Source organism: Mchenga conophoros, linkage group LG15, assembly GCF_057382185.1.
Source record: "Mchenga conophoros isolate Kocher_MC1m ecotype Shallow Benthic linkage group LG15, M_conophoros_male_GT1.1, whole genome shotgun sequence".
Classification (NCBI taxonomy): domain Eukaryota; kingdom Metazoa; phylum Chordata; class Actinopteri; order Cichliformes; family Cichlidae; genus Mchenga; species Mchenga conophoros.
Genome location: NC_140540.1, coordinates 15,266,945 through 15,280,310, shown reverse-complemented (window position 1 = coordinate 15,280,310; position 13,366 = coordinate 15,266,945). Strand labels below are relative to the sequence as shown.

The following is a 13,366-nucleotide window of genomic DNA, read 5'->3' as shown; positions in this document are numbered from 1 at the left end:
ACCCTGGACTGATCCATGCTTGTCATGTCCTTTACGGTATGTTTATTTTGAGCCTGATGTGTAATTCATGTGTCAACTCCGTGTGACACAAAGAGGGAGTGTGGGCAGCCCTATGCCATGTCATGTGCGTCACGCTCGACAGGGTGCCAGAAAGTGATTAGGGATTCATGACATGCTTGTTTGTACAGTGTTGTGCAGCAGGAGTAGAAATTTTAAGTTGCTTGTTTCATTTTGTTTGTGTATCTATCAGTGCATGCATGCTTTAAACCACGTGTGCGTGCATGTGCGTGTGTGTGGCTGCGTGCCTTACAATATACATATTTTCGAAAGATATTTTAGAGTTGACGGGTCAAGCAAAGCAACAACAGTGTTAAAAGATCCTTCAGTTTCCTTCTGGTATTGATGGAATTGCATTTATTTGCATTAACTCTTTAGCCCTTGGACGCCTACTAGGGGTAACCCTGTATCTCTTTTGTGACCTGAGCGGTTTTTATCATACTCCAGCCCTGCTTCCAGAACAAAATCACTCGATGTACATCAGAAGTTAATAAAGGCGATCTCTTCCTATACAGTTAACTGGGGGAAAAAAACATAATCTGTTTTAATGGTCATCAAACCACATCTTTATTGATGTATTTAGAGTCAAGACTTGTCGCTAAGGGTACTCGGCAGGTTGTCAGACGTCATCTTCATGAGGGTAAGAGTTAAAGACGGGCAACCCTGTTGATATTTGAATATAATAGGTGGATCTATTTTAATATGAGGGATGTAAAAGACTTACAGAGAACTCTTGGCTTGCTCGTTGTGAACTGGGATATGAGAAAATGCAATTGGCTGTTGACAGCTGATAAAAGGTTCTGTTGTGGCCAATAATTTTGTTATAGCCAGTTCATTGTGAGACTGTTGGCTACACGTATTTGATGTTTGTCTCCATGCTGGGCTCCCACTGACTTGAGGGACTCTCATGCTACTAAAGAGCACTTGAGACGAGTGTGTTTTATACCAGTTAACTGACAGAAATGACTAGTGGTAAACCAGCTGCTGTTAAGCATAAAACTGGAAATTGGAAGGCAATGTCAGCATTGGCATCTGTTCTCTCTGGTCTGTTGGGTCGTGGTGATGATTGACCTCCCCTGGCTTAAGAGTCTCCATGCCATGTTAATCCACACCGCACCACAAGTCAGCAGCTCCATCAGGTTGACCACCCAGAACGCCGTGCCCTCAATGTGCCACTGCTGCCATGACAAAGGCACATAGACAGAGATGAAAACAGAAAGAGTGGAGGGGAGCCAGCGAGGGAGAGAGTATTGCAGCAAAGCAGGACACATAACATAAACTGTAATCACAGTGTCTTTCAGGCACGCAAATACACATTGGCACATGCAATCAATCAGTCTGCCCAGTTTGACATTCAGGGGTATCCAGAGGTGTGTGTCAGGGCGAGAGAAAAATGATGTGTGGCAAGTAACAGAGGGGGACAAATAAACGATACCTCGAGTCAGGGACACACAGATGAGGATGAGGTGGATGCGTGAACAAGCGGCTCTTTGTATGTGTCTTTTTGTACGCGTTCATACCAAAGTGTCAGCAAGTTTTCATTTGAGTAATTTAGCATAGCGTTAGTCGAGCCCAGCTGCAATCCCAGGCAATCAGCTGATCTCAGTGCAGTCTAATATCAGCTTAAGGTTCAGGTGATAGCTTTCTATTTTACTGGCACTTTTTTTTTCCTGAACACAGCTGCTGTGCATCTGCAGACTGCACTTCAACCTATCATGCTTTGTCTGACTTAAGGTTTAGGGGATGGTGTTGCTGCTTTCTGTATATATCCTTTCTGTAAGGACACTGAGATCCCTCTATCTAGCTGTCGATCTATATTGGTTTGTAATTTACGGAGGACAGATGTGGTCAGGACACTATAGCGGTCCTGACTGAAATATTTTTTTATCAATCCACTTTTTGTGAAAATCTCTGATGATACTATAATTCAAAATAACACTTTGATTGAAAGCCCATGCTGATGGGTGTTTTTCTTTGTTATTGTTTTGTTTATTTTTATTTTTTGTCATGCATTTTCCTCTTTTTTGCTTTTTGTTCTTTTTTGTAACTTACAAGTGTTAATGCTCTTTAGCCCTTCATCGCTCTACCTTTAATAAAGCTGCAGCATGCCAATTTATGAACATGAATCCCAGATATAATGATTGCAAAGCTATATAACCCAATAGATACATGGAAACTTAGGCTCCTTCTGGCTTATGTTAATTGGTTACTGCAGTTAACATTGCGTATTATCATCTGTTGCCAAGAAAATGTTACATCTATGACATTTGCTTCATGGGTCATTGTAGCTATTAGCATTTATGTTAAAGGTATGAAGGTATGTGTATGTGTCCCTCCCTTCATAACAGTTAATCTCGTGTCTTTCTGGTCTCTGCCTTCCAGTGACTCGTGTTGTAACGACCCTTTGTCAATTTTATAAATGATTATGGCTAAGAATAGCTAGAAGCCAATCAGATGCATGATAGTAGGCTTAATTTTATTGTCAGGAGATGGTCGTGGGACAAAGACGCAATTGTAAATCTGTGCTGCTAGAGATCCAGCACCAATAAACAGTCGAAGGCCAGACTTGTTGTTATTTCACATTAAAATGCTGACCATTTAAATGGAAGATTCCTGGTTTTTACCTGACTTGACACCTTTGTTAAATATCAACATGTTTACTTTACTTTTACCTATTTTTTTTTTACTCATTCTACATTTTAATATATACTTTATGAATATATATTTATACAGCAGTCACATAATAGTGTAAACCTCTCCTTGCTACTACCTCAGTTAATATTGTCAGTACTGTTGTTAACACTACTCCTACAACCATGAGCGCTGCTACTTCTGCAAGCATTATTACTATGTAGCAGTTGGAATTTTGACACTGTTGTATCACAATATAAGCAAGAAGTGAATTTATATGTATCCATACATACTACCTGCAGTATGTAGTTCTCTGTGTAACTCTCAAATACATACGAAGTAATTGTGCACATCAGTAAGAATTTAAATATACCTGCACTGCATCCTGAATGTTTTTATGGATTTTATGGATTACCTGGATAAATCTGCACCCGTGCTAATGGTTACTGCCACCATAAACAGTGGTACTTTTTTTTTTTTCAAAAATGGGTGGTGTTGACTTTGAACCGGTGGGTTGGCATGGGTGACTTTCAGGAAAGGAACCAGAGGTTACCACAGAAGTGTTTTGGTTGCTTCATCTGTTGAGCTCATCAGTGGTTCACGGAAAGTTAAATGCTATTACACAATCACAACATAGATTTTCTTCCTTTTTAATTTTTTTTAATAATTATTTTTAATTAATGCACATTTTGTTGTATTTGTGCTTACATTTAAATTGAATTACTTCTGTGCTTCCTGCGTAAATTTAGTAAATCTCTGCAGTACAACACTGCCTGCTGTTGTACAACATGTACTCGCAGCAGTATTTTGTTATACTTAATTTAATAAAATGGATTTGTTCTAGAAGTCTTATCATTTGTTCAGATGCAGTTGTGCACCCCTAACCAGTGCTGGGATGGGGGGTTTTTTTTCAAGAGAGTAAGACATAACTTTCTTATTTAAATGAGGCTTATAGGGTCTGTTGTGGCATTGTGTAAACGCATCTAAATGCTCCACACCAGCAAACTGCCAAAACGTCTGCTTTATAAAGATGTTCATTCTTTCTGATCATCAGTTAATTTAATTATCGTCACCTGGCTGCTTCTCACCCTCTAAATTCCTAGCTTAGTTTTCCACAGGATTGCATTAAGTTCTGTAAAATCATAAATCTGATAAAGAAGAATATGCATGTGGAGTGAATAATGTGTGGCTGTCTGTTCGTAACCATTATCAAATTAGCTGACAATAAAGCACTGTTGTACTTTAGAAGAAAAAAAAACAAGTGCAAAAAACAGCATTTACTTTCTTTATTGCTTTGCATACATTTTAACGGTCTGCTTTGCATATTTTGCCATCATATCGTGACCAGTTTTGACTGGAGGAAATAACATCAGTATTTCAACCATGTTTGCTATTGAAGTCAGACATTGAAGACCAACTTGAATACTTGAAATGAAAAAAAAAAGAAGCTGCACCTTTCTGAAGGTCTGGGCAGGTCAAAACAGACAACCTTATCACCACAGTGCCCTCAGCTGTGTGTCAATAAGGCTGCATTATTTTAATGATCTAAATCGTTATATACAGTCTCATTGTAGGGACTTGTCTGCCTTATGGGGGCAAAAAGCAACATCCTTGTTTAAATAGTTATATTTTAAGGAAAAGACATGTTTTAACATTAGGGTAAGGTTCAGTTAAGGCTCATGTAGTAGTAGCTACGGTTTAGGTTACAGTCAAGGTTGCAAACGTCTAACGTCATTGAAACTTGACTCGGTGTGCTGTTTCTGTGGCTCTTTGCATGTTGTTTATTGGCCATGAGTGGAGTCATGGGTGTGGAACTGGGCACTCAGAGCTCTCATCACAGTAGGACCTTGAAGAGGTTGGTTAGTCCACTCCTCCCCCTCCATCCCTTCATCGTTCCCTCTATCAGCGAACATGTTGAGCGGTGACCTCTTGAGAGCTTTCCTACATATGGATGAACCAACAACTTAGCTCTAATGGGCTCAGCTCCATGCTACTACCAGGAGTGTGGAGATGTCCAAGTCTCTCGTCTCCTCCCTGGGTGGAGTGTGAGTGTGTAAGAGAGCAAAGAAAGGAGTGAGTGAGATTGAGTGCCCTGTACAAAGAGCTTGTATTATTAATGAAATCACCCTGGCAGATGGGTCTCATCTTGGAAGTGTCCCACAACCACTGAGATTTGCAGCTGGCTCACATGCATACACACACATTTGCTTTTCCTCTCTCTTGTTAAGTGTGCCCCTGACGGTCTAGCCCTCTTCTTTCCTCTTTTTTTTCTTGCTCTTTTCACTCTGTGCCTCTCTTGCTTATTCTGTCTTCCTCTCTTTATCCTCTTCTCTGTGCTCGTCTTTTATTCATAGACAGATTTGGCCAATGCGTCCAGGCTTTCAGGCCAAAACTACTGCCATGCACACCCCCCGGTCTCTCTCTGCTTACCCCACTCTTCCCCCTGCTCCTTCCTCCACCCGCATCAGGATTTGTCCACACCTCAAACAAAAAGCTTTTTTTTTTCTTTTCTTTTTTTACCAGGCTGACTACCTCCATCCTGCAGTTTGAGGAAGAGCTTTATATGCCATAACCCCCTGCAGTAGAAAGAGACATAGATGGGTTTTGGAGATTAAAATGTTGCAAGCCCTTTCCCCTCTAATAGGCTTCTCTCAATTCAGAGCACACCCACCTAAAATACAGCCAAGCACTCTATCTGCAAAGAAGAAGCCAGTCATGCTGAAACTAACAATTTATTCATATACTCTCATATGTATAAATAACCATTTTACATCCTAGATGCATGATACTTCCATGTGCACAAATATGTATGTGTATTTTGCATGTTCACATACTGTAAGCAGCGTTATGTGAATGAACAAACCACTGTTTTGCATTTGTGGAAATAAGTGGGCAGTGGTAGGGTGATGATAGCAATCAAAGTAAATTCAACTACCTAGGTTCACACAGTGTTCATGTCATCGGATTTGCTGAGTTGCAGGGTTTCTTTGTTTTGTTTTGTACCAGCCATCAGTAAAAACTTGTGTACACTCCTGGTGTTTTCATTTTTATTAAAAAGAAAAAGAAGAAAAACATCAGTAGTCATCAGAGATAAGGAGCACCTCCTCAATTTCATCCTTTTGAAATATTTTTGTTAATTTAAACTTTGGTTGCCCCTAGGCATGTGTGCGGCCATATTTCTTACTTTTTTTCTCACAGGTAGGTGGTAGGTGGCTAACTAAGAAGATGATACCCCATTTTCTTAATCCCACCCACAAAGTATCATTCAAGTTAGTGGTGCACATCTGTGTTCTATGTCTATGTTTAAATAGTATACACATATTTGTGTGCAAACATGCACAGAAATATACACAGGTAGGTCTGGAAATTTTGTCTCCATATGCCACTGCAATAGATTTGAAAACATGCACTTGCAGCTTCAACTCGGGCATCACGTAATGCTTTGCCAGGCCTTTACTGCAGATCTCTTTTTCATTTAAACATTTAGTTAGATCCATAAATATTTAGACAATTGCAGTTTTTTGTGATTTTGCTTCTGCGCACCACCACTGGAGATTTTAAATCAAACAGTCAAGATGTGATTGAAGTGGAGACTTTCAGCTTTAATTCAAGGCATTTAACTGAAGTCTTGCATTAACTGTTGTATAGTTACAGACATGTTTATACCTGGAACCACATTTTCTGTGGCTCAAATTGCATCGGAAAAACTAACATAATTTTAAATATAAAAATGTTTTTTAATACTTGGATGAAAATCCTTTCCAGTTTTTGACTGGATGAAGTATAGACCCCACAAACATCGCCAAATGCTGAGGTTCCTCCTATTAGATGCTCTGCTCGGCCTCTGCAGACACCTTCAGTTGTTTCTTATTTGTGGGCCCTTCTGCGTTCAGTTTTGTATTTAATAACCGAAAAGCTATTATTGGGTTGACATCAGATGACTGACTTGGACTCTGAAGAATATCCCCACTTAAAAACCCTTGGGTTGCAGTTTGTTTTGGGTCATTATCCATTTGCAGTGTAAAGCGCTTTTTGATAAGTGTTGCAGCATTAGGCTGAATCTGAGCAGAAGGTAAAGCTCTGTGCAAGAATTTGTCCTGCTGCTCCTATCAGCAGTAACATCATCAATAAAGACTAGTGGGCCGGGTCCACTGGCAGCTACACATACTCATTCTATAACATTGCTTCCACCTTGTATGACAGATAATGTGGTATGCTTCAGCTCATGAGCAGTTTCTCTTCTTCTCTGTAATTCTAAAGTTATAAGTTCATCTTGGTTTCATCTGGCAAAAGAAAGTTTTCCAGAACAGTGCGATCTCTTTTTGATGTTTCCCTGCGAAGTCTAATCTCGTTTTGTTAAGTGCAATCAGTGGTTTGCACATTGTTGTAAATGCTGTATTTCCATTAGCAAAGATTTTTGTGAACTTTTTGCTTTTTCTTATCACATTATGATACACCTTCCTCCTCAAGACAGTTATTAACTTGGTCGGATATTGTGATGGGGGTTTTAGAAAGTCAGTAGAGAAATGTCAATCATCCACTTTACTCATCCATGTTCTTTCAGATCTTTTGGTATTGTTAAGCTGGCCAGTGTATTCTTTCTGTATCCCTTAGCCGTAAAAGGCCAATGAAGTATTGTCGTCACCCCACCAGGGTGGTCATGCACTCTGTGTGGACATCCAAGCTTCTGAATCCAAAAACTGGAGAACGAAGCAATGTAGGAATTTCCAATTGATGCCACAGGTGCATCTGCTAAAAAATCTCAGACAAGTTGAAATCTCAGTCCCCTTGATCAAAGTCAGAGTTCATGTTTTTCTGAAAATCATGTGAATACGATAACTCGAGGAGGAAGTCGCCTGGGATTGTGAAATTGATACCACAGGTGCATCTGCAAAAAGTTTCGGACAAGTTGGAATTTCAGTGATATCGACCTCAAGGTCAAGGTCAGATGTCAAGTGTTTTGGATAATTTTATGAATGCAATAACTCGAGAACAAGGCAACATAGGATTTTGAAATTGATACTCGTGAGTGTATCAGTTTCGTGAGGCAGCTGCAGTATTTTTAAAGAACCAGGTTGTGGTTCATTTGGTCTCTCTTAAAGTTTTTGCTTTTTCTCTGATGGGTATACTATATACTGATAGCATACAGTTAGCACATATTATTATAATGTAAGCAATATCCAGCTATCCATTCTTCCTATTATAAATAAAAGGCATCTACACACATCCATGTTGATGAACAGTTTCAGCGCACACACTAGAGTGCATCTCTGCAATTCTAGTGGAGGCGTGAACACCATTTGTCCCTCATTTGGTGTTTTCAGTGGGGTTGAGATCTGGCCTTATAGCATGTGAGTCACATTACGGTCCCCCTCATTAAACCGTTCAGTGACACCTCTTGTTCTATTAATCAGGGGCATTAAAGAGACCTCACCCGTTATATGACTGCCTGCTGCCCCCTTGGCCGGGTCATTCTTGAAAAAGAAACATTTAACCTCAGTTAGACTTTTACCTGAATAAATAAAGGCTCTGATAATAAAATAAAGTAAAAGTTTTTACTCAGAAGAACAGATTTGCAGTGACCTTTCCTTTGAAGGGGGCAAGTCGTCACAAAAATCCCCCTCACAGCATAACAGAAGCACCGAATTGATAAAGTTGAGGTATTTCCTTTAATTTGTCTGTTTTTCATGAACATGTACCTACAGACAAATGCTCAAAAAAAACCATCTAGTCAACACAACATATTGTTGCTTTTGCAGACAACTGGTGTCCCCGATAGTTACAAAAAACAAAACACACACACACACGCATGCATGCACCGGCACACACAAACTCTCACTCTCACGCACTCTCTCACATTGAACAACACAGCAACTGGAGGCTTCAGACAGGAGGGGTTGCCTAGGAAACGGTGGGAAGGAACCCTAGCTATTTGTGTTGAGCATATTTTCATTTGGGCTGAAACAGAGAGGCATAAAAACCCCAGGAGAGCGAGAGAGGTGATTTGTCCTGACAGCTCCTTTACTCTCCCGAGGTGTAACACAGACGCACGCACACGCACGCACAGACACATCAACAGGCGAGTGCGCGCGCATGAACACGTATACACACATGCGCGCTCACATGCACGCGCAGATACATACAGAGATGCCAAAACCCCCACCCCTTCCGAACACATCAAGAGAAGTAAATCAGTCGTGCCATCACAGGAATGTCAGCAGGGAAGTTGTGCGGTTGTGTGTCTGTGCATGAATGCACAAGTTAGTGGATGCTAAGTGGCCCTACATGTGCAGTGTTACATGCAAAAGTCATTCTTAAATGATTCTTCCCGACTTCTCTGCATCTTTTGTCAGAAGCAGCTTCCCTCTGAACCTCGTGCTTCATCTTCATGCATGCTTGCTGCAGTATTTCGGTGTTGTCTAGCGGTGGCTCGTCTCACTGCTGCTCCATCGCACAGCTTGAAAATGAAGCAGAGCCAATGGATTCAGCAAATTATATTTCCAGGGCGCACAATTTGTAACTCCGTGTGTGAAGAGTTAGGGTTCCCATGTGGATAAAAGTATCTGAAAGGCAGAAAAAAGAGTTTTAATGTTCAGAGTTAATGGGTGTTTGTCTAAGGGAGGGTATCATAGCGTTTAAGTGTCTGATGCGGAGGGGAGACATCATGCAGAAGTCTCCCAAAATAGTGCTGGTTAGAGAAAAAAAGAAAAGGTATTACATAAGGGGGTGTCTGTGTAGAGCCTTCACCTTGAGCCTGGGGTTGTTTTTTTCTTGCCTTGTTTTGGGGGGGTTTTCTTAGTGCGGTACTGAAACCAACCACAGGAGGTCACTATGGCTCGCTCTTAAACTGAAGCACGGCCCTGTCCTTGACAGAGCTCCTTCCTCACTGGGCCATCCTGTGGAAAATCCTTTCAGGAAGGGATGTTCAAGGGCATTCTCTCTCTGGACATTTTTGCTGCTGTAAAGCTGTGTCTCTCGCTCCTTCCTGCCTCTGTTTTCAGTCTCGTAGACTGTTTTCATCCCCTTCATTTCGCCCACATTTAAAATACATCCTGAGAGTCTCTGTCTTCTCTTCTGTATTTTCTCCATCAGTGTGTCCACAGCTGTGTGTTTTCTTGAATGTGTAATAAAGGTGTAGGCCTTATTCTAAAGGCCAGTGGTAGCTGAAGGACAGAGGATGAACCTATCTAAAAATATGCCACATTCTCATTTCTGCTTTTTTCAAGCAATACTTTCTGCTTTGCTGCTTTGGGAAATATATAAGAGATTGTGTAATATTAGTGTAATATTGTATAATAGCTTTAGCCTGCTGTTTTGCAAAGGCTTTTCACTTGTGTATGTAAATGATGGACAACATCCGCTTGAGTTTGCAGATTTCCTTTGTGAAGTTTCTTGTTGATTATAAACCAGGCGTCACAAAGAATGCAGTGGATATGCTGCACACTTACTTTCTTCACTTTCTTCGATCGCAAGGTAGAAATTTTCTTCAGTATTTTAATCTAAATGGGACTGAAATTTACAAAGTGAACATCAGGAAGTATTAAAACAAAACTGAATTAGTGATTAAGACCAGAAACTCATTAGGAAAATGTTTTTCTGTGTCAATAAATCAAATGAGAAGTAGGGTGATTTCCACATGGACTCCTATACCACTGGACTTTTTTCAGTGAACAGAGAATTCGCCTCCTGCTGGCCAGGCAGTTTCTCAATGGCTTCCCTTTTTGGACCTTGAAGCCAAGAATATTGTAATACAGACTTATGGTATATACTGAGTGCAAAGAATTTTTTTTTACCTCACTCTGGTGAGAGGTGACCATGGATTACTGCTTTGTGATCAAATCATTTTTTCTACCTTTTACAGGTTGGGTGGTATGATCGCGGCCTACAAGATAGTACCTGATGAAATTGATGAAATTAAGGTAACTGCCATCTATTTAATGTATTCCTTTATTACAGGATATGTGTTTTTTGTTTGTTTGTTTGTTTTGCTTTGCTGTTTATCTGGATAGGTCGATCCCATGGTGAGCAGTAATTTGTACTCGCATGTGTGTTCTTTCTATCAGGAGACACTGGTGGACTGGTGCGACGAAAAGGAACTCAACCTCATTCTCACCACCGGAGGCACCGGCTTCGCCCCCAGAGACGTCACACCAGAGGTTAATTTACACATTTTTCATGAACACGTGTCATTCGAGTCATGCAATGGATTTACGCATAATACATAATGACGTACTGCACTATAGTATTCATGTGCTTTAAACTCTTAATGCTGACTTTGGAGTAGCGAGCATGGGTGTCATGGCACAAGATCGTGGCTAAGCACTTCACTATGCATGCATCTTACTGAAGCTGTTTCTCAGTGTTATTATTTACTGCGTTCACACGCTGAATGAATAAGAAGTTCTCCCCATGTTTATGTCGGTTCTCTCTGGGTACTGTGGCTTCTTCTTGTAGTCCAAACACGTGCATGAAGTTAGATTAACCTGTAATTCTAAATTGTGCTTACGGGTGAATGTGAGCACGAATGATTGTCTGTCTCTTTGTGTTAGTCCTGCAATAGATTGGCGACCTGTCCAGGGTGTACCCTGCCTTTCGCTTTATGGCAGGCAGCTGGGATAAGCTTTAGTCCCTCGGCAGCCCTGAATTGGATAGAAAGCGGAAGAAGATGAATGGTTATCCTCTTGATTTAATAATCCATGCTTGTCTATGTTTACATTCAGGAACTGAGTTGCTGCCCTTTGTTTTCGTATCACTTCTCTCAGTAATGCAATGAGGGGGTCAGTGGTGCAGGTGCAGAAGAGGGCAAAGGCACACCAGAATGTTTTTTGCATTGGGAATTTAGTCTTGGTTTTAGAGCAATGACACGTGTGCTAACTCATGAAAATGCTTCACAAATCACATTTTATTGCTTGCAGTATTTCATAACTGTAAAATTAGGTTTAGGGTTGAGCTGAAATGCAGCTAGAAACATGTTACATAAGAATGAGCGAGGACAGCTCGAGTTGAAATATGGGCACTGTTTTCTCTAAGAGGTCGTGTAAGGCAAATAAGGTCATACTACTAAAACACAAGAATGATTGCAGTATATTGACACGTAACGGAGCTTTAGAGGGTAGCGGATTTAAAAGGCAGGTGTTTCTTTTTGCTGCACGTGCTATATTCAGAGAACTGCAGCATTTTTATACAGATCACATACGCGTGTTGCAGCACTGATAAACACACAGTGTAATTAGCCCCACAGTCAAATGGGAAATAAGAGGTAAGATTCTTCTTGACTCCCTTTGAAAAAATAAATAAACAAATGTGCTGTGCTGTTGATAACTCAGAGATAATGGGTGGCATGTGGCATTATGGCTGCACGGGGAGGGGTTTTTTTCTGCTTACTTGACAACATGAGGCCATAGCAGTTCCCAAATGTAAACACAATTAAGATTTCATTTTTGTGTCCAGAATCAGTCTTTAGTTAATTTTTAGTTAATGCCTCCATCAAAATGCAAAATACACAGTTTTTGTTTACTTCTTTTAAATCCACAAAATCAGTAATGGGGGAAATTCTCTGGTTGAAATTAGCCTGAACAACTTTATTTAGCAGTTACAGAAGCAACTGCGCTCACTAGACACTTCATTAGATACAGGTTGCTTATAACTGGTTGGACCCCCGATTGTCTCCATAACTGCTTTTTCATTAGCTGGGCCCACATCCTCATTTTAGGTTTGACAGCGTTTTAGTGGTAAAGGTGAATGGCTTGGACATGACTTGAGCAGCAGTTTGGGGAAGGCCTCGAAGGGGACTGGCGGCGGCTCCCGGGCCTGGCAGATCCCCATGTACTAAATAGAAGTGAAGAAGTTAACGAATTGAAAAGGGGAGGGAAGGTGGGGCATATAAACGAGAGTGAACAGAACTGGGGGAACCGATATAGATGAGAACCAGAGGGAGCGTGTTTGGAGGCGTGGTCCCGCTCCTTAAATTTTGATACATAATCTCCAAAATTTTTCATGTCACAGATTCACCAAGTTGATGGAAACATTCCTCACAGGTTTTGGTCCCTGTTTACATGACGGCATCACACAGTTTCTGCACATTTGTTGGTTGCACATCCCGTTTCAATATAGGAGATGGGTACACTATGATTATAAAGGAAAGGACATGGTCAACAGTAATACTTGAGTATATTGTGATGGTTAAACCATGCTTAGTGGGTAGTAAGGATCCCAAAGTATGACAAAATAATTTCCCCTACAACTAACAGCGTGAACTGTTGATACAAGGCAGGATGGTGCCATGCTTTCATGTTGTTTACGTCAAGTTCTGAGCCTACCATTCAAACGTCACAGCAGATATTAAGACGCATCAGACCAGACAATGTTTTTACAGTCTTCTGTTGTCCAATTTTGGTGAGCTTGTGTTTCAATTGTAGCCTCAGTTTCCCTTTCTTGGCTGTGTGGTCTTCTGCAGCACATGTTGTGCTTTCACAGATGCTCTTCTTCATAACGAGTGTTTATTTGAGTTACTTTTGCCTTTCTTTGAACTTTAAAAAGTCAAGCCATTCTCTTTGTCTTTTTCTTGAGGTTTATTTTTGAATATTGTAGCCTAGACAGCGGAGCACACAGGAAAGAGAAAGAGCAGAGGGAACAGCAAACAGGAAATGACCCAGAGAATTGAACGCGGGCCTCTTGG

The 13,366-nt window shown here is 40.7% G+C and overlaps 1 protein-coding gene across 9 annotated transcripts in view; it reads left to right on the top strand.

Moving 5' to 3' along the window:
- gphnb (gephyrin b) overlaps window positions 1–13,366 on the top strand; it is a 112,807-nt gene that overhangs the window by 35,514 nt on the left and 63,927 nt on the right. For all 9 annotated transcript variants that reach the window (XR_014888647.1, XM_085247498.1, XM_085247497.1 and 6 more), the window contains exons 3-4: window positions 10,550–10,607; window positions 10,752–10,844. Coding sequence is in view for 8 of the 9 variants with exons in the window: in XM_085247498.1 (XP_085103624.1) it covers window positions 10,550–10,607; window positions 10,752–10,844 (151 nt within the window). In the remaining variant the exon portion in view is untranslated. The remainder of the gene's footprint in view (window positions 1–10,549; window positions 10,608–10,751; window positions 10,845–13,366) is intronic.